The sequence below is a fragment of the Macrotis lagotis genome, chromosome 1 (genome assembly GCF_037893015.1).
Source record: "Macrotis lagotis isolate mMagLag1 chromosome 1, bilby.v1.9.chrom.fasta, whole genome shotgun sequence".
NCBI lineage: Eukaryota > Metazoa > Chordata > Mammalia > Peramelemorphia > Peramelidae > Macrotis > Macrotis lagotis.
Genome location: NC_133658.1, coordinates 255,152,998 through 255,178,263, shown reverse-complemented (window position 1 = coordinate 255,178,263; position 25,266 = coordinate 255,152,998). Strand labels below are relative to the sequence as shown.

Genomic DNA, 25,266 nt, shown 5'->3' with positions numbered 1-25,266 from the left:
GTCATATGCTATATTGGGCCAAGGAGATATAGACCCAGAGCAAATTGGAAACTGAATAACCTCATTTTAAAGAATGAGTGGACCAAAAAACAAATTATAGAATTAACCATTTTATCCTAGATAATGATAATAATGAAGCAACATACCAAAACCTATGGGATTCACTCAAAGTGGCTCTCAGGGGATATATTATAGCTTTAAATGTTTACATGAATAAATTGGAGAAAGAGGAAATCAATGAACTAAACATACAACTAATAAAATTAGAGAAAGAACAAATTAAAAATCCCCAATTAAATACCAAATTAGAAATTCTAAAAAATAAAGGAGAAATTAATAAAAGCAAAAGCAAAAAACTATTGAATTAATAAATAAAGCCAAAAGTTGATATTATGAAAAAAACAATAAACTTTACAAACCCCGGTCAATTTGATTTAAAAAAAAGAAGAAAATCAAATTGCTAGCATCATAAATGAAAAAGGTGAACTCACCACCAATGAGGAGGAAATTAAAGTAATAATCCAAAATTATTTTGCCCAACTCTATACCAATAAATCTGATAATCTAAGGGAAATGGATGAATATTTATAAAAATATAAGTTGCCCAGGTTAAATGAAGAGGAGATTAAATATTTAAACAACCCTGTCTCCGAAAAAGAAGTTCAACAAGCCATCATTGAACTCCCCAAGAAAAAAATCTCCAGGGCCTGATGGATTCCCAAGTGAATTCTACCAAACATTTAAGGAGCAATTGGTTCCAATTCTATATAAACTATTTGGAAAAATAGGGAAAGATGGAATTCTGCCTAACTCTTTCTATGAAACCAATATGGTGCTGATACCTAAACCAGGAAGAGTTAAAACAGAGAAAGAAAATTATAGACCTATCTCCCTGATGAACATAGACACAAAAATCTTAAATAAAATCTTAGCAAAATAATTACAAGTTATCACTAGGATAATACATTGTGATCAAGCAGGATTTATCCCAGGAATGCAGGGTTGGTTCAATATTAGGAAAACTGTTAGTATACTCAATTATACCAACAACAAACCTATCAGAAATTATATGATCATATCAATAGATGCTGAAAAAGCTTTTGATAAAATACAGCATCCATTCCTACTAAAAACACTAGAGAGTGTAGGAATAAATGGACTGTTCCTTAGAATAAATAGCAGTATCTATCTGAAACCATCAACAAGCATTATATTCAATGGGGAGAGGCTAGAGGCGTTCCCAATAAGATCAGGGGTGAAACAAGGGTGCCCATTATCACCACTGTTATTCAATATTGTATTAGAAATGTTACCTCCAGCAATTAGAGAAGAAAAAGAAATTGAAGGAATTAGAATTGGGAAGGAAGAGACAAAACTCTCACTCTTTGCAGATGACATGATGGTCTACCTAGAGAATCCCAAGAAATCATCCAAAAAAACTACTAGAAACAATTAGCAATTTTAGTAAAGTTGCAGGTTATAAAATAAACCCTCATAAATCCTCAACTTTTCTATATATGTCTAGCAAGATAGAGCAGGAAGAGCTAGAAAGAGAAATCCCATTCAAAGCAACCTCAGAAAATATAAAATACCTGGGAGTCTATTTGCCAAGATAGACTCAGAAACTTTTTGAAAGCAATTATAAAATACTTCTCACACAAATTAAATCAGATTTAAATAACTGGGCAAATATCAACTGCTCATGGATAGGTAGAGCTAATATAATAAAAATGACAATTCTACCAAAACTAAACTACCTGTTTAGTGCCCTACCAATCAAAATTCCAAAAACTTACTTTAATGAGTTAGAAAAAATTGTAAGTAAATTCATATGGAGAAATAAGAATTCAAAAATTTCCAGTAGCTTAATGAAAAAAGTGCAAAAGAAGGTGGCTTAGCCCTACCTGATCAAAAATTATATTATAAAGCATCAGTCATCAAAACTGTTTGGTACTGGGTAGCTAGGTGGCACAGTGGATAGAGCACCGGCCCTGGAGTCAGGAGTACCTGAGTTCAAATCCAGCCTCAGACACTTAATAATTACCTAGCTATGCGGCCTTGGGCAAGCCACTTAACCCCATTTGCCTTGCAAAAACCTAAACAAAAAAAAAAAACTGGTACTGGCTAAGAAATAGAGTGGTGGACCAGTGGAATAGACCAGGTCCAAAAGCAGGAGACTATTATAGCAATCTGCTGTTTGATAAACCCAAAGAGTCCATCTATTGGAATAAAAACTCCCTCTTTGATAAAAACTGCTGGGATAATTGGAAGTTAGTATGGAAGAAACTTAGATTAGACCAACACCTAACACCCTTTACCAAGATAAGATCCAAATGGTTACAGGACTTAGACATAAAAAACAATACTATAAGCAAATTAGAAAATCAAGGACTAGTTTACCTGTCAGATCTATGTAAAGGGGAGCAGTTTATGACTAAGGAAAAGTTGGAGAACATCACCAAAAACCAACTAGATGATTTTGATTACATTAAATTAAAAAGCTTTTGCACAGATGAAACCACTGTAACCAAGATCAAAAGAAATGTAATAATTTGGGAAACAATCTTTACGATTAATGATTCTGACAAAGGACTCATTTCTAAAATATACAGAGAACTGAGTCATATTTTTAAAACAAAAAGCCATTCCCCAATTGACAAATGGTCAAAGGATATGCAAAGGCAATTTACAAATGAGGAGATCAAAGCAATCCATAGCCATATGAAAAAAATTGCTCTAAATCATTAATTATTAGAGAAATGCAAATTAAGTTTCTCTGAGGTACCATCTCACACCTCTCAGATTGACCAATATGACCAGAAAGAATAATGAACATTGTTGGAGGGGTTGTGGGAAATCTGGGACACTATTACACTGTTGGTGGAGCTGTGATCTCATCCAACCTTTCTGGAGAGCTATTTGGAACTACGCCCAAAGGGCAACAAAAATGTGCATCCCTTTTGACCCAGCAATACTACTACTGGGTCTATACCCTGCAAAGATGATGAAAAAGGGTAAAAACATCACTTGTACAAAAATATTCATAGCAGCCCTGCTTGTGGTGGCAAAGAATTGGAAATCAAGTAAATGTCCTTCAATTGGGGAATGGCTTAGCAAACTGTGGTATATGTACGTCATGGAACACTATTGTTCTATTAGAAACCAGGAGGGATGGAAATTCAGGGAAGCCTGGAGGGATTTGCATGAACTGATGCTGAATGAGATGAGCAGAACCAGAAAAACACTGTATACCCTAACAGCAACATGGGAGTGATGTTCAACCTTGAAGGACTCGTTCATTCCATCAGTGCAACAATTGGGAACAATTTGGGGCTGTCTGCAAAGGAGAGTACCATCTGTACCCAGATAAAGAGCCATGGAGTTTGAACAAAGTTCAAGGACTATTCCCTTTAATTTAGAAAAATACTGATATCTTATTGTCTGATCATGTTACCTCTTAGACTTCTTGTCTCTTAAGGATATGATTTCTCTCTCATCACACTCAATTTGGATCAATGTACAACATGGAAACAAGGTAAAGACTGACAGATTGCTTTCCGTGGGGTGGGGGGGAAGGGAAGTAAGATGGGGGGGATTGTAAAACTCAAATAATATCTTTAATACAAAAAACAATTAAAAAAAAAAAAGAAGACATCAAACCCAACTTTACCAGAGCAGGAATTCCCTCTATAACAAACGAAGCTAATGATCATCTAGTATTTGTTTCAAGACAGCTACATTCCTTAACAAAGAAATGATCAAGAAACTCTGAGCAAACAGCAAAGGGTCAGCAACAGCAGTTATGAAAATGTCAGAATGTCAAGAATAACTTATCCAACAAAACTGAGTATAATGCTACTGGATAAAAAATAAATAAAAATGGATCTTTAGTAAGATAAAGCATTTTCAGTTATTCTTCATGAAAAGTCAAAATCTACACAGAAACCTTGAAGTTCAAAGACAAGAGTTAAGAAAAACATTAAAAAGTAAATGCAAATGAACAATCATTCAAAAAAGGACAAATTATACATTCTAATTACATACATACATACATACATATACATACATAAATAAGTTTTTCTGGACTTGGATGAAATGAATATTTGATTGAATATGGATGTTTATAAATGGGCTTTGTTTCTCTTTCATTCTCAATGTAGTGCTAATATTGGGAAGGAAAGGAGAAAAGATGAATTCTTGCTGATTGAAAAAAATTTTTTTTAAATTTTATTTATTTAAAGCAATGGGGTCAAATGACTTGACCAAGGTCACACAGCTAGGCAATTATCAAGTGTCTGAGGCTCACTCGATTTGAACTCCAGGGTTGGTGCTCTATCCACTATGCCACCTAGCTGCCCCCAAAAAATAATGTTTTCAAAAAATTATGGAACTGTTCTAAAGTAGCCCTTACATTAAAATGTATATCATTAAATGCTTTCACCAACAAAAGAAAAAAGAAATCAGTAAAACAGGCAACTAAAATCTAGGAAAGCAAGAAATCAAAAACCTCAACAAAACATCAAAGAAGAAATTCTGAAAACTAAAGAAGAGATTAATAAAATTGAAAGCAAAACAAGAACAACACTGAATTTATAAATACAGATAAGATCTGGGTTTCTTAAATATTAATAAATATATAAATACTAGTAATTTAGTCTGATTTCTTAAACTAGGAAAGCCAGTTGTTTATATCAAAAATAAAAGAATTCACAATAACTGAAGATAAAATGAAACTATTTTGTCTAATTATATGCCAACAAAACTAACTTAGATATAATTCATGAATAATTGCAAAAACATAGAATAAGATTAACATAAGAAGAAATGATTACTTAAGTGATTCAGCCTCAAAAGAAAAAAAAATTGACCTAGATATAAGCTCCTACAGAACCAGATTTATTTTCAAGAGAATACTATAAAACATTCAAGAACAATTAATAGAAATATCTCAGAAAATCTTTTCAAAAATAAGAAAATGAGAAACCAACCTCTTTCTATGTTACAAATATTGTCTTAATACCTAAATCAGGAAAACATAAAGTAGAGAAAGAAAACTATCAACCAATATGTTCCATGAATATTGATGTAAAAATATTAGCCAAGAGACTGCAACAACAGAATTAACAGATTAAATACAATGACCAGGATTTATACCTGAAATATAGGTTTCGTACTAGATTAGGAAAACTATAAATACAATAGGTCATATTAGTAACAAAAATCATGAAAACCACACTATTATGTCAACAAACACTGAAAAGGCTTTTGACAAAATGTAATATTTAGTTCTGTTAAAAAGAAAAAGAAAATAATCAGAGAGCTAAGAAACAAATGAATTTTTTCTTTATCTATAACTAAGAGTAAATATTATATTGAGTGGAGAAATATTAGATGCCCTTCCAAAATGATCAATGGTAAAGCAAGGATGTCCATTATTATGACAACTATTTAATATAGTGCTAACTTTAGCAAAAAGACACAAAAACCTATAACTTTTGAAGAACACCTAATAGCTTATCTAGAAATTAACTGAAACTATATAATCAGCAAAGTTGGATGACATGAAATGAATTGAAATAAATCATCAGAATTTCTGTATCTTATCCTATCTCAGGAAAAAAAGTAGAAAGATAAACCCTATTGAAAACAACTATAAAAATAGATAAACACTTGGAATTTGACCATACAAGACAAACATGGGAACTATTTGAATTCAACTATAAATATAACTATAAAAATAAATATAACTATATAACTACAAATATAACTATAAAAATAAAGAAGTAAATAATTGGAGAAATATTAATTGATCATAAGTAGGCAAAGCCAATATAATAAACACATTATCTAAATTAATTTATTTATTCAGTTTCACAAACAATTAAAAAATGAAAGGTATCATAATAGAAATCAGAATTCACATGAAAGAATAGATATCAAAATGCATGTGAAAGAACAAAAAGTTAAGAATCTCAAGGAAAGTAAATTTTAAAAGTAGGAAGAAAGGGGTGCTATTATTTATTAAATCTAAAATTAAACTAATAACACAACAATCAAAAAATGATTTGGTAGTGGTTGAAAATAAAGAACTAAGATTGAAAAATATTTTACTCTTGTTTTTTTTCAGAACATGAAGAAATTTGTTTTGCATGACTTCATATTTATAATGAGTTTTGTATTATTTTTGTCTTCTCAGTGGTTGGGGGAAGAAAGGCAGGAAAAAAATCTGAAACTGAAAATAAAATTAAATTGGATAATTTTTTTTAAGGAAAAATAGAGAGCTTGAGCAATAGAATAGATGAGTTTAAAAAAAACCTCATAACCTGGTGAAAGGACTCCCTATTTGACAAAAACTGCTAGGAAACTGGAAAGCAGGCTTACAGAAAGTCAGCATACACCAATATCTCACACTGTAGATCAAAATAAGCTACAAACATAAACATGATTTAGACATAAATGATGACATCATAAACAAATTAGAGGATCAAGGAGGAAATTACCTTTAGGATTTATGCATAAGGTAAAAGTTCATAAGCAAGGAATGGAGAGGATCACAGAAAATAAAATAAAAATTTGAACACAAAATTTAAAGAGGTTTTTTTTTTTGCATAAACACAACTAATATAATTAAAATTAAATGAGAAACTGAAAACTGGTGAAAATAAATCCTTGTAGTAAATTTATCTGATAAAATACCAATTTCCAAGATATATAAGAAACTAATAAAATTTATAAGTATGAGATATATATATATATATATATATATATATATACATACCAATATATGAGTGACCAAAGGATAAAAGCAAATAAGCTTAAAAGGACTGGGGGGGGGGGGGGGACTTCCAAATTACTAATAGAGAAATGCAAAATGAAAACAACTTTAAGTTTCTACCTCACATACTTAAGATTGTCAAAGATGATATAAAAGAAAAATAACAATTGTTAAGGGGCTGCAGGAAAACAAATACTTGTCCAGGGCTTCTGGAAAGCGATTTAGAACTTGGTCCAAAAATTTATAAGCTGTATATTCCATTTGACCCAGCTATATCATAATTACAAAAAAAAAAAGTTTCTAGTGACTCTTCATAATGTCAAAGAAATGGAGACTGCATTATGGCAGTCTGATAAGGTGGCGTAGTGAATGAAGTGCCCCCCCTGAAGTCAAAAAGGTGTGAATTCTAATGACTACAGATACTTTCAAGTTGTGTGATCTTGGGAAAATCATTTAATCTCTGTTTCTTTCAATTTCCTCATCTGGAAAATAGGAATAATAATAGTATCTCTCTCCCAGAGTTGTTGTGTAAACCAATTAAGATAATAATTGTAATGTGCTTAGCAAAATGTCTAGCACATGGAATGTGCTAGTAAAATGTTAATTATTAGTAGTATAAAAAATTACAAGTTTCAGAGAAATCTGGGAAGAAGACTTGGTTGAATTGGTACAGGGAGCAGCTGAGTATCACAGTGGCCCCGGAATCAGAAGAACAAGAGTTCAAATCCAGCCTCAAACATTTATTAGCTGTGTGACCTGGGCTTAATCCTGATTGCCTAAAAAAAAAAAAAATTAGACAACTTTGAAACTTTTCACTTTTATCAATATAATTACTAGTCACAGTTCTAAAGAAGTAAAGATGATACATGCTAATTCCCACACAAAGGTGGGAATTAAATTGAAGAATGAGATATATTTTCGAACATAGCCAGTGCAGAAATTTGTTTTGAGATTGCATAGTTATTACAAGGGCTTTGTTTTTCTTTTCTTTTTCTCCAATGGAGTGTGGAATAGAAAAGTGAGAGAAAAAAGAGAAGAAAGGAAGGAAGGAAGTCAGATTTGTTACAAGAGTAAGATTTTACTCTGAAGTTTCACAGTCAGTAACATCTGAACAGACCTTCTTGGAGGCAGGCAAAGGAAGAATAGGTACACAAAGCAAAAACCTAAAAAAGGGAAATATAATCCTCATAATTCATCACACTTTAAAAATCATTAATAGAACTGATTCATTAACTCCTCCTGTTCTCTTAGCAATGGGTATAATTATTGTGGAATTGTTGACTCTCAAGGGAAAAACTGAGGCAGTTGATGTCATTAAAAAAAATGACCTTGGTCTCAAACCTGAATTTGCTATTTATCACCTCTGTAATCTGGAGTAAGTTTACCTTTCTGGGCCTTTATCAAATCAAGAGCTTGAACTTAATAAACAATAATAATGGGCTAGTGCTAGGAACTAGATGTGTGATTTTATCAGAACTCTGAGATGAGACATCTTCTACCACCAATACTGGTGAGTACCTTCTCTGCAACAAGAGGTGAAGAAACTTTGTCCTGGGTCACACTCAATAATATAAATACAAACCACAATTATAGACATTTGTTCACAAGAAAACCAGACTACATACAATATACTTTTATTTGAAACCTTTAAAGTTTGACTTACAAAGACTTACATAAACTGATGCAAAGTGTAGTGAGCAGAACCAGAAAATATTGTATACAATATCAGCTATGTTGTGCAATGATCAACCATGATGGACTTAGCTCTTCTCAGCAATAAAATGATCCAAGACAATTCCAAAGAACTAATGATGAAACATATCCTCAGCTTTCAGAAAGAGAACTGATATTGTCCGAATATACGCAGAAGCATGCTATTTTTCCTTTGTCTTTTTTTAGTCAAATCTTCTTGTACAAAATGATTAATGTAGAAATGTTTTACATTATTGCAAATGAATAAACTATATCAAATTGTTTTCCATCTGGGGAGAAGGAGGAGGAATAAAGTTTGGAACTCAAAACTTTTTTTAAAATGTTTTAACATATAACTGGGAAAAAATAAAATATAGAAAAAAAGGAAAAATTTTAAGGTTTAAAATTTTTTTTTCATGTGAACAATTTGAGTCTTACAACATATATTATATAGACAGGATTTTTTAATCTTGGGGTGTGTGTGTGTGAACTTAGTTGTTTTTTCCATTATTTTAAAACTGTATGTAAATATAATTGTTTTCCTTTGAAATTCCAAATCTTTTATTTTTATAAACATAAAAACCTTACTCAGATTTCGACAGACTGCCAAAAAGTTTTATTTTACAAAAGGTTTGGTTATATAATAAGGGTTAGAGGGAGGGAAGTAGGATTGGGGGAAAAATTGTAAAACTCAAAAAAATAAATAAAATCTTTAATAAAAAAAAATAAGGGTTAGAGACAGGGTTTGAATAATGACTAATTATAGCTGACATTCATATAGCTTTAGTAAAACTATTATCTCCTTACAATAATCCTGGGAGGTTGGTGCTAAAAGATGAAACTGAGGCAGATCTTATATGACTAGCCCAGGATCACCCAAGTAGCAAATGTCAGAGATAGATTTGAACTCAGGTCTATCCCAACCACAGATCCAGTTTCCTATCCACTGCCCCAAGCAGTGAAATAAGAAGGCTTCCCTCTAAGTGCAACTCACTGTTCATTATTGTATTTCCTTTCCTTTATTGTTCAGGCCTGTCCAATTCTATGTAACACCATTTGGGATTTTCTTGGCAAAGATATGGGAGTAGTTTGCCATTTCCTTCTCCAGCTCATTTTACACATGTAGAAACTGAGGTAAATAGGGTTAGGTGACTTGGCCAAGGTCATATAGCTGGTAAAAATCTTTGTCTGTACCCTCAGCATTTAGCACAACTTCTGTAGCTGTTTGAAGTGTCAACTCTGTAACATGCTTAAACAGAAATTGACAGTTTTGTGGAACCTAACCTAATCTGCTGTTTAAAAAAATTAAAAAATCAGGCATAAGTTAGTATTTAAATATATATGTATACATATGTAACTTTAAGATTTTCAAAATGTTTCACAAATATTATTTCATGTTATCCTCACCACAACCCCAGAAGGTAGATATTAGTATTATTGCTTCCCTTTTAAAGACAGGGAAACTGAAGTTGAAAGGGGTTAAATCACACAGTTATTAAGTGCCTAAGGCAAGATATGAGTCCAAATATTCCAAACTCTAGATATAGAGCTCTATCCATTGTTCTATATCCAGCCATCTATAAAATACATAAGATTACAAAGTCAGTTTTAAATAATTATCCATATTTTAAAATTAATATTACTTTTAAATATTTTTTTTAAATACATGCAGGGGCAGCCAGGTGGCACACTGGCCCTGGAGTCAGGAATACCTGAGTTCAAATCCAACCTCAGATAATTATCTAGCTGTGTGGCCTTGGGCAAGCCACTTAACCCCATTGCCTTGCAAAAACTTAAAAAAAAAATGAGGTTGGAGAATGCCAAATGTATCCAGAGAAAGAACTGTGGAGTTTGAACAAAGACCAAGGGCTATTATCTTTAATTTAGAAAAAAAAAAACCCTGATATCTTATTGTCTGATCTTGTTACCTCTTAGACTTCTTCTCTCTTCCTTAAGGATATGATTTCTCTCTCATCACATTCAATTTGGATCAATGTACAACATGGAAACAAAGTAAAGACTGGCAGATTGCCTTCTGTGGGGGGAGGAAAGTAAAATGGTGGGAAAATTGTAAATTCAAATAAAATCTTTAAGTTAAAAAAATAAATAAAATTACAAAATACAAGCAGGGGCAGCTAGGTGGCACAGCGCATTGAGCACCTGCCCTGGAGTTCAGGGAGGACCCGAGTTCAAATTCAATTTCATAATTCATATAGCTAATATTAGCTATCTGACCCTACACAAGTCATTTAACCTCAATTTCCCATAATAAAATGAACTTCCCTCCCAAAAAAATACATAAACCCAAGAATGAAAATTCTTGCTAATATAGAAATATGTTTTGCACACTTTCATATACACATATATAATTGTATATAATATATAATACTATATAATTAATGTCTTATCCCTTGCCTTCTCAGTGAGTGAGAGACTTCAAAACTGAAAAAAAAATTCTATATGAATCTGAAAAATAGACGAATCACAGACTTTGGTCTTCGAAGCTGAAGCTTGCCGTCCGTCCTGCGGGCCTCGCCCCCCGGCGGCTCCCACTCTCCCGGGCCGCTCTGGGCCTCCCGCGGCGGCTCGGCCCGGCCGCCGCCTTCTGCCAGGGCCCAGCCGGGGCAGAGGTCCGGAGGGCACAGCGCGCAAGCGCGCCAGCGGCTGCCCGGGAAGGGGGCGGGGCGGGTGCTGCGGCCCGGTCTGCGTGTCCCGGGAGGCGGCCGGAGCCCGCAGGCCCCTGGGCGGGGACGCGAGTCGGAGCCCCCGAGAGGCAGGGCCGCTTCCCTAGGGCTCGCCCCGAGGGGCGCGCTTGGCAGAGGGAGCGGGTGGCAGCGCGCCTTAAAGCGCCCTCTAGGCAGCGGAAGTGTGGCTTTCTGTACATCCGTCCCCTCGGATCTCAGAGTTAGCCGAGGAAGGTGGGAGGGGAGAGGAAAAGTCACTGCATAATGTAAATAAACACGCGCTCCCACCCCCGCCCCGGCCCACCTGCCCCATGCAGCCCGGCCTCGGCAGCCCCAGCGAGACTCCGGCCCCGGGCCATGAACGCCAGCGGCGGGGGCGAGGGCTTCCCCGGCTCGGTGCAGTGTAAGTTATGCCGCACGGCGCGCCCCCCGGGGCCGGGCTGGAACACGCCGAGGGAGACGCGGGCCCCGAAACCTGGGTAGCGGCAAGCCGCGGGCGCGAGCTCCAGCCCGGGAACCTGGCTGGGGCCGGAGCCCGAGCGCGCGCCCGCGGGCGGAGGAGGGCGCGGGAGCCCGGGGCCGGGCCCGGGGCGGCGGCGGGGCGGCGGGGGGCGCATCTGCGGAAGCCAGGCGGCCCTGAAGGAAAAGTTGGAGCCCGCCCGCCCCGTCCCGCTCCCGCGGCCTCCCCGGCGGCCAGGGTCGGGAGAGGCTGGAGGGGGCGCGGAAACAAAAGCAGAACCGCCCAGCGCGCCGCGCCACGCGTGTCCGTGCCCGGCCCGGGGTGGCAGCCCGGGGAGCCGCAGACCCGGGCGGGGGCGGGGGGCGTCACTCAGCTTCTCCACTGATGAGAAAGCCAGGCCTCGGCCCATCTCCCCCAGCCCCTTCCTCTCTCATCGCCCCACTTAACGCAGCTGCCCGAGGCGGCCACAAAGAAACTCTATTTATGAAGAATTGAGAGGGGAAAACACTACCCAGACTTAAAGTTGTATTGATAATCTCATTACAATCGTAACATCCACGATAAAACACTGACAATAACTTTGGGCTCGCTATTTAACTATACACTGGACACCTGTCCTTTAGGAGACAGGGAAAGAGAAATTATTCAGTTATTTTAGAAAGTATTTACTGAAGGCCTCACTTCTTTTACAAAGAATCAACTTGCTTTTGTAAACTTAATTTAATGGGACTTGTTATTTAAATCCGATGAATCCAAGAAATGAACAAGAATTGTGTTGTGCTTCCACCTGGACAGACAGAAGTCGAGCTATAAACTGATAACTGTTTTCAGAAATTTCGGTGGCCAAGCTTTTCCTGACATTTTACCGCATCTACTTTAACCTGATCCTCAGGTGGTCTGTTGTCCGGCTGTTCCTGAAATCTTTTTACATTTGGGCAGGACCCCCTCTAGAGTTTGTACTGCGCCGGCATAACCTTGGAGAATTCCTGGGTTACCTCCATCCCGGATTAAACCATCAAATAGGTTTTTAGTGGTAATCATAAGATTGACCTTTTTTTTAATTGCACTGGAAAGAGCTTTCAATTTGGGTGCAAATTCTGGTTCTGACACTTATTGCCTGTTTGACCTTGGACAGCTCATTTCTCTGGGCTTCCTTTTTCTCAACTGTAAAATAAAGAGGTTGCACTAGATGAACTCAGAGGGCCCTTCTGGCTCTAAACCTATCACCCCCATCTATGATTTTTCTCCTCAGTCCAAAAACAAAGCCCCTTTGGTTTGCATTTTGAAAATGCTTTCAATTCACTTATGAATTTTTTCCTTTTCTTTTTCTGTAGTTCCTGGTGGCACTACTGTCTTAGTGGAGCTAACACCTGACATTCACATCTGTGGCATCTGCAAGCAGCAGTTTAATAACCTGGATGCCTTTGTAGCCCATAAGCAGAGTGGTTGTCAGCTGACCAGCACGGCCCCCGGGGCCCCCAGTGCCGTTCAGTTTGTGTCAGAGGAAACGGTGCCAGCTACCCAGACTCAGACCACCACAAGAACCATCACTTCAGAGACCCAGACCATCACAGGTATGTATGGCTTGAGTCACTTGGAAAATAAAAATGGAGCCATCAAATGGAACCACAATCCTTAGGAGCAGATGCTAGCCCTTGGAGTATCCTATGCTTTCACCGCTGGCTTAAAACAAAGCTAGTCAGAAAATTCTAAAGTTGAAAGGGAATTTAGTCCTTCTTCTATCTAAACCAGATTTCCTTTTTCATAGAGGAGGAAAGTGAGATTCAAAGAAGCCTCTTTGTCATCTTGCTAAAAAGATGACAGGGGAAGTTAATTAATAGCAGACCTAAGACCAGAACACAGTTTTCCTGATTGTTTTCTCTTAGTGCAAAGCTGTTCTCTTTGAGGAGAAAAACCTCTGGATTAAGATCATCATTATCAGTGAACTCAATTATTTGAATACAAAACAAGAAAGTTCTGGATTGGAAATCTTGGGGTTTACACTTTAATACAAGGTAGAAAATCTTTAGTTTCTAATGTGGTTACTAACTCTACCCTCTTCCCATTCATTCAATAAACTTTAATAAATAGTTAACAAGTGCTTTCTATGTTAAGGTTAAGAGAGATGCAAAGTTTAGACAGCAGTCTCTGCCCCTATGGCACTTTTAGTCTGGCAAAGTACTAAAATCCATACACTGATAATTATCTACAAGTACATTAGAGAGAAGCAAAACAAAGTGCTTTGTGAGATCCTAGGGAAAAGATCTTTCTTACCCTTGGAGATTCCCAGAAAAAGGCAGCATTTGAGTAGGGTTTTAAAACAGTAGATAGGGTGGAGAAATGGGGTAGTAGAAGGCAGAGATAAGAGGCATAAGATAGGAAGAACATAAGCAAAAGGAAAGAGGTAGGGACCCTTATAGAGAATAGAAAATTCTTGTAATAATGAGATATGGCTGAAATGTTGGAAAGATAGTATTGTGTCAAACTGTGGAGAATTTTTGAATGACAAGGCAAAACCAATCCACATCCATAAGCATTTCTTGTCTACAGTGTACTGAGCAGTTTACTAGAAGCTGAGAATACTGATGCAAAAAAGTGGAATCATCCCCACTTTTAAAGAAGTTGCATTCCATCTAAAGTATGTACAGAATAAATATAAAAAGAACAAATGCAATATATTTATAATGTAGCAAAATGAAAGATTGTTAGGGAGGAAGGCAGTTGAGAAGATTAGGGAAAGGCTTCCAGTTAAAAAAAAAATGCTTGAGCTGTATTTTTAAGGATGTGAGAGATTTCATGAGTTGAAGGTAAGGATGGAGTGTAGTCCAGCCTGGGGGTGGTCAAGGCAAAGACATGAGATGGGAGATGGAGTAGTATATATGATGATTAGAGGAAAAGCCAGTTTGGTTAAGTCATAGAGTACAGAAGGTAAGTAATATATATTGAATGATGCAGGAAGGAAAAATTGGGACCAGATAATGAAGAACTTAAAAAATCAGAGTTTTTATAGGTTATCCTAGAGGCAGTAAGGAACCACTGGAGTTTACTGAGTAGGTTCAGAGTTGTACCTAAAGAAAACCACTTTGGCTTTTGTGTGAAGAAGGGGGAATTGGAGTGGGAAGTCTTGAGACAAGAAGACCAATTAGGGTATTGTTGCAATGGTCCAAATGAGAAGTGTGAATAGAGAGAAGGGAACAAATTCTAGAAATGTTGTGGAGGTAGAAAACAGAAAAAAAAATTGGCAATTTATTGAGTATGTCCTCCATAGAAACTTAAGTTTCTTTGAACATAAGAAGATGGAAAGAGTAAGAGAAAGAGTTCCAAGATAAAAAAAAAAATTTGTTAACCAGAGGACAATGTTCCAGAGGGAAGAGAAACATAAATAAGAAAAGAACCAGGGAAGGAAAAGCAGGATGGAAATGGTTGGGGTTTAGAGGGAATAAGAAGATAGAGATTATAAATCTGCAAAGCTGAAAGGATGATGATATCTTCAACATAAATAGGGAAGTTCAGTAGATGGAAGAGTTTTCAGAGAAAGATGAATACTGTTTGAGACATGTTGAGGTTGAGGTATGTCTAGGAGGGAGAAACATTTTAACTCCTACTCTAGATCTTTCTTTTTTTTCCTTATTCATCACTCTGGGACCAGATATATTTCCCATGCTAAGCTAGAAGAAAAAGCAGACATATACTTCACTCATCACTACCATTTCCAGACCCACTGACTGCTTCTAGTCCTCGGCTATCTTTTCTCCTTTGAGGTTTACTCCATCTGCCCTCTGTCCCCCAGTCCAGATCTGTGTGTGTGTGTGTGTGTGTGTGTGTGTGTGTGTGTGTGTGTGTGTGTGTTTATGTGACAGAAAGATACTGCCCCCCCATCACTCCCCTTGTTTTCTCAAGAATTTAATACCTTTTTCTCCACCCCTTCAATAAACTTCTACTTATCATATTCTAATTCATCAAATTTCTTACCTTGCAAGTCCTCTGCCCTCATGTGTATTATTACACCTCTGTTGGGCACAGGGCTCTCATACTTTAACTCTCACTAGCAGCCATAACTGCTGCCTCTATGATATGGAACTCTGAAATTCCCTCCTATCACAGCTTCTTCTTTTACCTCGGCCTCGGCCTCAGCCTCATCCATTCTAAACCTAGACTTTTTGCTCTTTTCAACATATAGTCCTTCCACTACAGTCTGAAGCCTCACTTTCAAAGCTTCATTGCCTCAACACTATGGTTGACAGCTTCATCTACATCCTATTTTCTGTCCTATAACCTTTGCCCCCTTTTCCTAAACCTCTGCTCACAAGTTTCCAAACTGCTGAGGCAGCCAGATGGCAAAGTCCATAGAGGACCTGGGGTCAGAGAGACTGCCTCAGTTTCCTTATCTGTAAAATGAGCAGGAGGAGGAAATGGCAAACTACTCCATTCTCCTTACCAGGAAAACTCAGATGAGGTCATGAAGAGTCAAACATGACTGAAATAGCTAAACAAGAACAACACAGGGCTGTTGTGAGGATTAAATTAGATAAGATGTTAAATAAATGTTTATTTCCTTCCCTTCCAATACCCTGGGTTACCCCCCACCCTCTGTCTTTACTATTCTACTCCCATGCTGTTGAATACTCCCGAATGAGACTGGAAGAAACCATAAAGCTGAATTGACTGGTTGCTGTTATTTAATATTTTAATATTATTATTTTTGATGTTTAGATTTATGTAATTTAATCTCAGCTGGGTCCTCAATGCTTCCTAGCAATTGTTTTGGTCTTCCTTGATTGATTTTCTACCATATTCTTCATAGCAGCTATTCCTAACCTCCTCAAGTCCTTTACACCAGTAATATCAAAAACTGCAGGCCAGGTGACCAGCAACACTTACCCATGCATCCCAAAATAAGATTAAAACATAATTGAAAAATATTTAACAAAGTAAGCAAAAATTCAGTAAAACATAGATAATAATACACTTTAAAACTAAGTCAATATGCATCCCAGAGATTTCCTTATGTATAGTTTAGTGGCTTCTGTTTCTATTTGAGTTTGATACCATGATCTAAAAACACCTCATCCCTTTCAGCCCCTGACTTTGTCTTCTACTTTAATAAAAAAAATCTCGGTATTTCATTGACTTCCTTTCCATCTTGCTCAACACCTCAAAACTTTACTGTTTTATCCCCCATTTTTGCTCCAATCTCTGAAGAAGTAGCCCTTCTCCTTACCAAAGTCAGTCCTTATAATTATTTCCTTGATCTTATTTCTTCCTTCTTCTCCAGGAGCTTGTCCCTTCAACAAATGATACTTTCTTTGACTTTCAGTTTTTTTCCTAATCTTCTTATTTCTATCTTACCATCTACAAACATGCCCAATCTCCTTCTATCCTTAAGGGAAAACCAAACTTTACTTATTCTGTCATCTTTTCAAAATCTTAACCTGTATGTCATCTTTCATTTCACAGCCAAACTCCCATAAAACATCACGTATTCTCATTGCCTTCATTTCATAATCTTCTACTCACATTTCAACTTCTGGAAATCTTAACTTATTCTATAGTGAGCACATACTTTGACCTCCTCTCTTTCTTCCACTTCTAGGTGAACCCTCCCAGCAATTCTGAACTTCCAGTTTCTATTGTCTAAGTCTCATTTTCGATCTCCCACTGACTTCCTTTATTCCCAATCCCACCCATACAGACATATATCCCACCCCACCCTAAAGTCAACTATCCATTGGGTTCCATGGGTAACAAATTAGCTTTCATCTTAAACTTTCTTTTTTTGTTGTTCTCTTCATCTTCTTGTCAACCATTAGACCTGACTATTCTTTACATCATTGGTTATACTTTCATTGGTCATAGTAAGGGAGTTGGAATACTCCTTAAACACTATTGCTACTCCCAGACTTTCTACTACTACCATCACTAAGTAGTCTTCCCTTCTCTGAGATTCATTTAATCCATATTTATTACCCAATCAAAGAATCCAGTGGCTATTGTCTACAGACCTCCAGAATACTCTCCTTCCTCCTTCAATAAGTTCAGTGTCTGATTCGTGGGGTTTTTTTTCTCCTTCCCAACTCTGCCTTCATATTAGGGGACTTCAGCACACATACATATATACACATAAACCTACACACATACATATTTATATAGCTATATATCTAGATGCATAAAGATATAGATATACTTCAAAAACCCTAACTGGATTCTTCAATTTATTTATTTCCTATGAAATAATTCATTTCCTATGAGCTACTCTTCTACTGTCCTCAGCTACACACAGAGATGGTAATAACATTGATTTTGCCTTCCCCCACAAGTGTTCCACCTCTATGTTTATGAAATCTGAAATTCTTTTTTCTTATTTCTCTTACCAGTCCACCTCTTCTTCTGCCTCACATCTTGAGCTCTGTTTTTCATCTTTACCATGATCTTTAATTACTCTATCATCAGTTCTTTCCTGGGCCAGTACCCCTACCCTGCACAGTCTCCTTCTATATCTTGATCATTTGGTGAACCAATTCAACTATATTTTTTTCTTTTCAAGGTCCTTGTCCCTGTATCTTCTTCTTGTTCTATCAGATATCAGCCTTGGATTATTTCACCATCTCTTGCTTTCACTCCTATATTGACAAAAGTAAAGAAAGTCATGAAACAATGATCCACTACAGATTTATATTATATAATCTCAACTCAGTCCTCACTATGGAAAAATAATTCTTTTATGTCTCCATAATCAAGTCACTACCCATTCTCTACTACAGCTCTTCCAGACCTTTTTATCCTTGCTCAGACTTCCCCCAGATCCCCCTTGCATCCCCTCTCAGCTGAGAACCTCATATTTCACTGAAAAAAATTCACTAGAAGCTCCATCTTCTCCCTTTCTTAGTCTCACATCACTCAGATACCTTTTGCTTCTATCTCCTTCCTAACCATGTCTTACATGATGTAGTCTTCCTATTTACCTAGGATAACCCCTGTACATTTGCAGGTGATCCCATTCCATCCAAGTCCCAGCTATCACTCCCACTCTCTCTCTAATTCTGTTTCTCCATAATGGTTGGTTCCTACTGCCAATAGAGAAAGAGAGACAGACAGACAGACAGACACTACCTATAATTGAGACTAGACTATTATAGTAGCCTTCTGCATGATCTCCTGCCTGACTCATTTTAAGCAAAAGTGACTTGCCCAGGGTCACACAACTCTTCTGTGTCTGAGGTCAGATGTGAACTTGTGAAAATGAATCGTTGAATCACTTACCAACAAAAGAGGAAAATGACCCTGCACATCCCACCTCTCTCCCACTCCCATCCCCTGCCCCATTAGTGGAAGATCAATGTGTGAAGCCTCAGAGGACCCTTTTCTCACTGGTTATATCCTAAGCACAGCCTTACTTCAGATGTTTGCTCCACCTTCATATACTTTAATTACTGCCGAAGATAGCCTTGACAAGTTCAGTGACTTAAGCCTGAGGCTGACACTTCAGGAAACTCCCTACAGAGGGGCAGGGGATATTTTCTTAGCTCCAGAGGCTCTTACTCCACTGTCATACCTTACTTTCATTTTTCTGTATTAATGGCTAGAGAAAAGAAAAATAGAGGTCAGCATAAGATGAAACCAAAAATCAATAAAATGAGGGTGAGTATGTGAAAACATCTTACACTTCAGTGTCAGGGGTTTTTGTTAATATTTTATAAATAATTTCTCTCCCCACCCCCCAGATTTCCTTTTATAAAATTTCCGTAGAGCCATGTTTATGATACAGCCATTTAATATATGTACAAATTGTAAAGAATGTATAAATATTTTACACCAAATGCATGTAGAAGCAACTTATAAAATAAACTGTTAAGAACTGTAAAAAAAAAATGAATCTTTTTGACACTAGGCCCAACACTCTATCCACTGTACTGCCACCTGACTACTCTATTACCACTAGGGTCAAATCTAAAAATCCTTTTTGACTTTTAAAGCCTCATAACCTGATCTGTTCTTATCTTTTCACTTTTCTTATACCAGAAAGCCTTTCATGTACTCTATGATAGTGACATTGACTTCTTTGGCATTCCTTGCACAAGGCAGCTAGGTGACTCAGTGGATAGAGCACCAACCCTAGAGTCAAATTCAGCCTCAGATACTTAATAATAATTATCCAGCTGTGTGACTTCGGGCAAGTCACTTAACCCCATTGCCTTGCAAAAAAAAATTAAAAAAGATACTCTCTCTGAATTCAAGGCATTTTCTTTGGTTATCCCCTATCACTCAAATTCTCTCCTTCCTCATCTCTACTTCCAGCCTTTCCTAAAGTCTTAGCTAAAGTTCCATCCTCTGCAAGAAGCCTTTTCCAACCTTCCTGAAGCTTAGTGCTTAGTGGATTAATTAGCTCTTATTTATTCTTTATACATCTAGTATATACATGTACATAACTTGCTTATTATCTCCCCCATTAGACTGTGGGCTCCTTGAGACCAAGTCTTTATTTGGTATCCTCGATGTCTGGAATACACTCTTAAGAAATGCTTGCTGACCTGACTTCTAGTCAAGCACTTTACTAAAATTCCTTTCTCCAAAATTATTAGCACTTTCTTAATGGTTAAACCTAAAGACCCTCTCTCTATCATCATCCCACCCAACTTCTCTAAATCTTTTGATCCTGTTGACCACCTTCCCCTATTGCACATTCTTTATTCCTTTGGCTTCAGCACCTCTCTTTGGCTGGTTCTTCTCTCTGCCTTAAGACTCTTTATCTACTTTAATAAAACACCCCCCACCCCAGTTTGGGTGTCTCATCTCCGCTAGGTGGATCAGTGGCTAGAGGGCCGGGCCTGGAGACAGGAAGATCTGAATTCAGACCTCAGTATATAGTGCTCCTTCACTATCACTTCTAGTTGGGTAGGCATCATAGAAGTGACATCTGAACAAAGCAAACCTATTTGCCAACCATAAGATGAGAGTTATAAATGTCCTTATCTCACAGATAGATTCACTTAGTACAATGCAGAACATACATTTCATAAACGTTAATTTCTTACCCTCCTTCTCTCTATACTCTTGCTTGGTGATCTCATCTCTCTCCATGGCTGGTTTTCCAAAATCTTTGACTTCAGCCCTAATCTTTATTAAATTTCCATCCCAAATGACCAACTCAAGCCTGGTTATCTCATCTAGTTCTCAGGTTCACCATATCTTTTGCCCAAACCTAGCTTTCCTCTATGCTTCCCATAAGTTTCTTAACCATCCTCTGTCACCCAAGTTCACAATTCAGATTAATAGTCTACCTTTCTGTCTCTATCCATATCAAATGAATTGCCAAACCTTGGGATTTTCACTTTCTGAGGAGGTCTTACCAATTTGTCTTCTTCTCTCTCTTATCACTATCTTAAGTTGGAGCCCTCCAACCCTCATCACCTCTAACTTGGCCTATTATAATAGCCTCCTAATTTGTTTTCCTGTTTCCAACTTCTCCCTTCATAAAATTTTATAATTCCAATATTAAAGAGAACCCAAAAAAAGAAACCCTTACAACACACACCTGACAGGTAATCCTCCAGGTTTTGTTCTAATAAAAAGAATCCCTGTATAACCTCCCCAAACCAGTTCATTCTACTTGTTAATAGATACTATTGTTAGGAAGGTGGCACAATGGATAATGAGTCAGAAAAACCCATCTTCCTGAGTTCAGATATGGCCTCAGACACTAGTATGATCCTGGGCAAGTCATTTAACCCTTTTTGCCTCAGGTTCCTCAAAAAAAAAAAAAGGAAACTGGAGGAGGAAATGGCAAGCTACGTCAATACCTCTACCAAGAAAACCTCTCCCCAAAAAATAGGGTCACAGTAAAACATGATAAGAAATGACTAAACAACAGTTGTTAGGAAATTTTTGTGCCTCTTTGTAATTTCTTCTTATTCATCCTGGTTCTGCTCTTTGGGACCAAATAGAACTAAGCCTTTCCATAAAGTGTCCTGAAAACAAATTGGGTCATTTATTAAGGGTTGGGAAAGACTTGAAAGATCCTTTAATCCAACCCATCTTTTTAACAGATAGGAAACTAAGCCCCAGAAAAGTTAAATGACTTGTCCAGGATTATATAGCTAGAAATTAGTAAAGCTATAGTGTCCTCACCAGTTTTTCTCTTCTCCAAACTAAATATTCCCAATTCTTTAAACTAATCCACAGATGGGAAACATTTGGGGCCCTTTGCAATTTTGATTACCATCCTGTGAGTATTCTAGTTTATCAAAGTCTTTTAGTGCCCAGGACTGAACACAATGCTCCAGATATGGTCTGAACTGGGGCAATATAAATTGAGGCTATCAACCTCTCATTCCTGGAAGCTGTGCCTCTTTTAATGCAGTCCAAGATCATATTAGCTTTTTTGATTGATTGCTGTATCACACTGCTGACTCATTGTCCTTTTGGTCTATTTCTTTTTCACACAAATTTCTGCCTAATTGAGTTTCTGTCACATGATGCTATACTTGTAAAGTTAATTTCTCAAATCAAAATGTAAGACTTTAGCATTTATCCCTATTAGATTTCATCTTTTTTAGATTCAGTCCTTTTTCCAGCCTGTCAGGATATTTTTAGATACTGATTTGGTCATCCAGGATGTTATCTCTCCTTTCTAGCTTTGTGTGATCTGCAGATTTGGTGAGGATGCCATCCATATCTTTTTCCAAGTCATTGATAATGTTAAACAGTGTAGCGCCAAGCAAAGATCACTGGAGTCCTTCCAGGTTAACATCAAATCACTAATTAACTTTTTGAGTCATTCAACCCAATTCCATTTAACAGTATTAAATATGGTCTAGTTCATATTTTTCTATTTTCCCATAATAATAGCATGTTGTATTTAATCAAAAACTTGGTAAAATAAATAATAGTTACAATATCATAGGATATCAACTGCATTCCAGGATCTGCTGATTTAGTAACCCTATCAAAAGAAGAAAATAAATTTAGTCTTATTCTTTTTTTTTAGGCTTTTGCAAGGCAAATGGGGTTAAAATTTAGTCTTATTCTTAATGAAAACATGCCAATTCTTCCTTTTCTAGAGTTTTGCTAACTATATTTAGTTATCCATACTAGAATTTTGCCAAAAGATAAAAGTCAGACTCACTGACCTTATAGGTGCTATTATAATTATTTATAGGTGCTATTTTCTCTTTTATGAAAATCAGTATGTTTGCCCCTCTTCTAATTTTCTTTTCTTCTTGGTTTTTCATACATCACTGACACTGGATCAGTAATCAGTCCATCTCCAGTCCATCCTCTATACAACAGCCAAAATAATATTTCTAAACCACAGGTCTAACTACATGATCAGAAATTTTGAGTGATTTTCTACTGTTATTAGGCTAAAACATAAACCGTTCAGTGGCATTTAAGACTTTTACCAGTCTCACTCAAATCTACCTTTCCAGACTTAATACTACACTCCCTTTTAGCCAAATAGACCCATTACTCATTTCCTAAGCTTGACATGACATCTTGTACTTCTGAGTTTTGACATGTGCTTTGGGGATGACCCCTCCAGCCACACTTTTATTCATAGGCACTAACTCCTCACCTCTGCTTCTACTTAGCTTCTCTACACTTGTGAGCTTCAGTTCCTGTGTGAACCCTTTCCTGATTTTTTTCTTCTAGTTGTTAAATTATCTGGGCCTCAGTTTCACTGTCCTAGGAAATGAGATTTCCTTATATCTTACATGGCCTTCCCTATTCTACTCCTCCCAAATTCTCCCTTCAAGGCACCACTTCTTGTATGAAAGGAACATTTGGATTTAGAGTTCAAAAACTTGGATTTACTTTCCAGCTCTGCCATTTATGGGTGGGTGTGTGTGTGTGTGTGTGTGTGTGTGTGTGACCTCAGACAAGTCATTTAGTCTCTCTGGGCCTCAAATATCCATATCAATAAAATGAGAGGCCTTAAACTCTAAATTATATGATTTTATAGTCTGTTCTTCATCTTATGTTCTTAGCATTTTCCATTCCTCTTAGGCATTTTTATTTTTTTTGTTTGTTTTTGCAAGGCTTTGGGGTTAAGTGACTTGCTCAAGGTCACACAGCTAGGTAATTATTAAGTCTGAGGCTAGATTTGAACCCAGGTCCTCCTGATTGGGCTGGTGCTTTATCTACTGCACCACCTAGCTGCCTCTTCTTTTGTATTTAGCTTGTACTGATTTATATTTATATGTTTCTGTGTTACCCCCTCCTCCTTTATATTTTAAACTCCTAGAGGATAGTGACCATATCTTTATATTGGATTCTTCTCCATTGTTTAATAAATGTTCAATTAGTGTATGAATGAAAAAAATAATGTGTGCTCTCCTAATGGTGCCAGGGTAATGAGCTTTATTATTAATAGCCAGTTAGCTACACCACAGACACCACTGGCCACAACAATAGAATAATGGCTATCCCTATGGTCCATATATCGCAACCTAGTGTTTCATTTCTGTGTGCCTTTACTGACAATAGGGCCAAGTCCAGAGAGTAGAGGACTCTGCAAATTCATCACCACAACTGGCAAAATAATTCCAAGGACACAGAATGATACTCATGTTAAACTCTAGGCAATATGATACAATATCCCCTAACACTGATGAACTTATGTAGTGAAAAAGTGTGTAATTTTTTGTTAGCTTTTTTTTATTGCAGGTCAAATCTCCTCAACATAAATCTAGGTAGAAAAAATATATTTCTGAGATACTGACAATGATGCTTTAATTGTTATTGATGTTCAATATGACATGATAACTACACATGCAAATAAACTAAAAAATTTCCTTGGAGAAGTGTTGTGGTTTTATTAGCATAGAAATAAGTAATCACACATTTTCTATTAAGATATATAAATTTTTTCCTATTTATTAATTTTTATTTTTCCCACAGTTATATGCTCAAACAAGTTTTTACTTCCAAAACCTTGAGTTCCAGATTCTCTCCCTTCCTCTGACCCCACCCCCCCCACTTTGAGAAAGCAAGTTACTTGGTAGGTTAAAAATGTGTGGGGGGAAAAAAAAGCATGCTTCAATCTGTATTAAGACACTATCGGCTCTCTTAGGGATGGACAGACAGTATTCTTTATCATAAGTCCTTTAGAGTTCTCTTGGGTCACACCATTGCTGAGGAAAGATGGATTATTCACAGCTGATCATTCTGGTATATTGCTGTTACTCTGTATAAGGTACATTTCCCATTGCATCTGCTCCTGTAAGTTTTTTTTTTACTGAAAGCCTCCTGTTCATTTCCCATAACAGAACATTTCATCTTAATCACATACCACATGTGATTTGTTCAGCCATTCTCCACCAACAGGCATCCCCTCAATCTCCAGCTTCCCACCACCAGAAAAGAGCTGCTATAAATCCCTATGCAAATAGATTCTTTTCTTCCTGTATTTCATTTCTTCTGGAATTTAGACCTAGCAGTGGCACCACTAGGCCAAAGGTAGGCATGGTTTTATAATCCTTTGGACATAGTTCCAAATTTCTCTACAGAATTGTTGAATTATTTCACAGTTCCTCCAACAATGCATCAGTGTCTCAATTTCCCAACATCTCTTCCAACATTTGTCATTTTCTCCTTCTGTCCTATTAGCCAGTCCAAAAGGTATAAGGTTGTACCTTGGAATTGTTCCAATCCATATT

General features: G+C 36.9%; 1 protein-coding gene across 1 annotated transcript in view; it reads left to right on the top strand.

Annotated features, from left to right (window-relative positions):
* Positions 1–11,281: 11,281 nt before the first annotated feature.
* The window catches only part of ZFP64 (ZFP64 zinc finger protein), a 28,906-nt gene continuing 14,921 nt past the window's right edge, over positions 11,282–25,266 (top strand). Inside the window, exons 1-2 of the mRNA XM_074210269.1 lie at positions 11,282–11,554; positions 12,946–13,185. Of these exons, the coding sequence (XP_074066370.1) occupies positions 11,509–11,554; positions 12,946–13,185 (286 nt within the window). The 5' untranslated portion in view covers positions 11,282–11,508. The remainder of the gene's footprint in view (positions 11,555–12,945; positions 13,186–25,266) is intronic.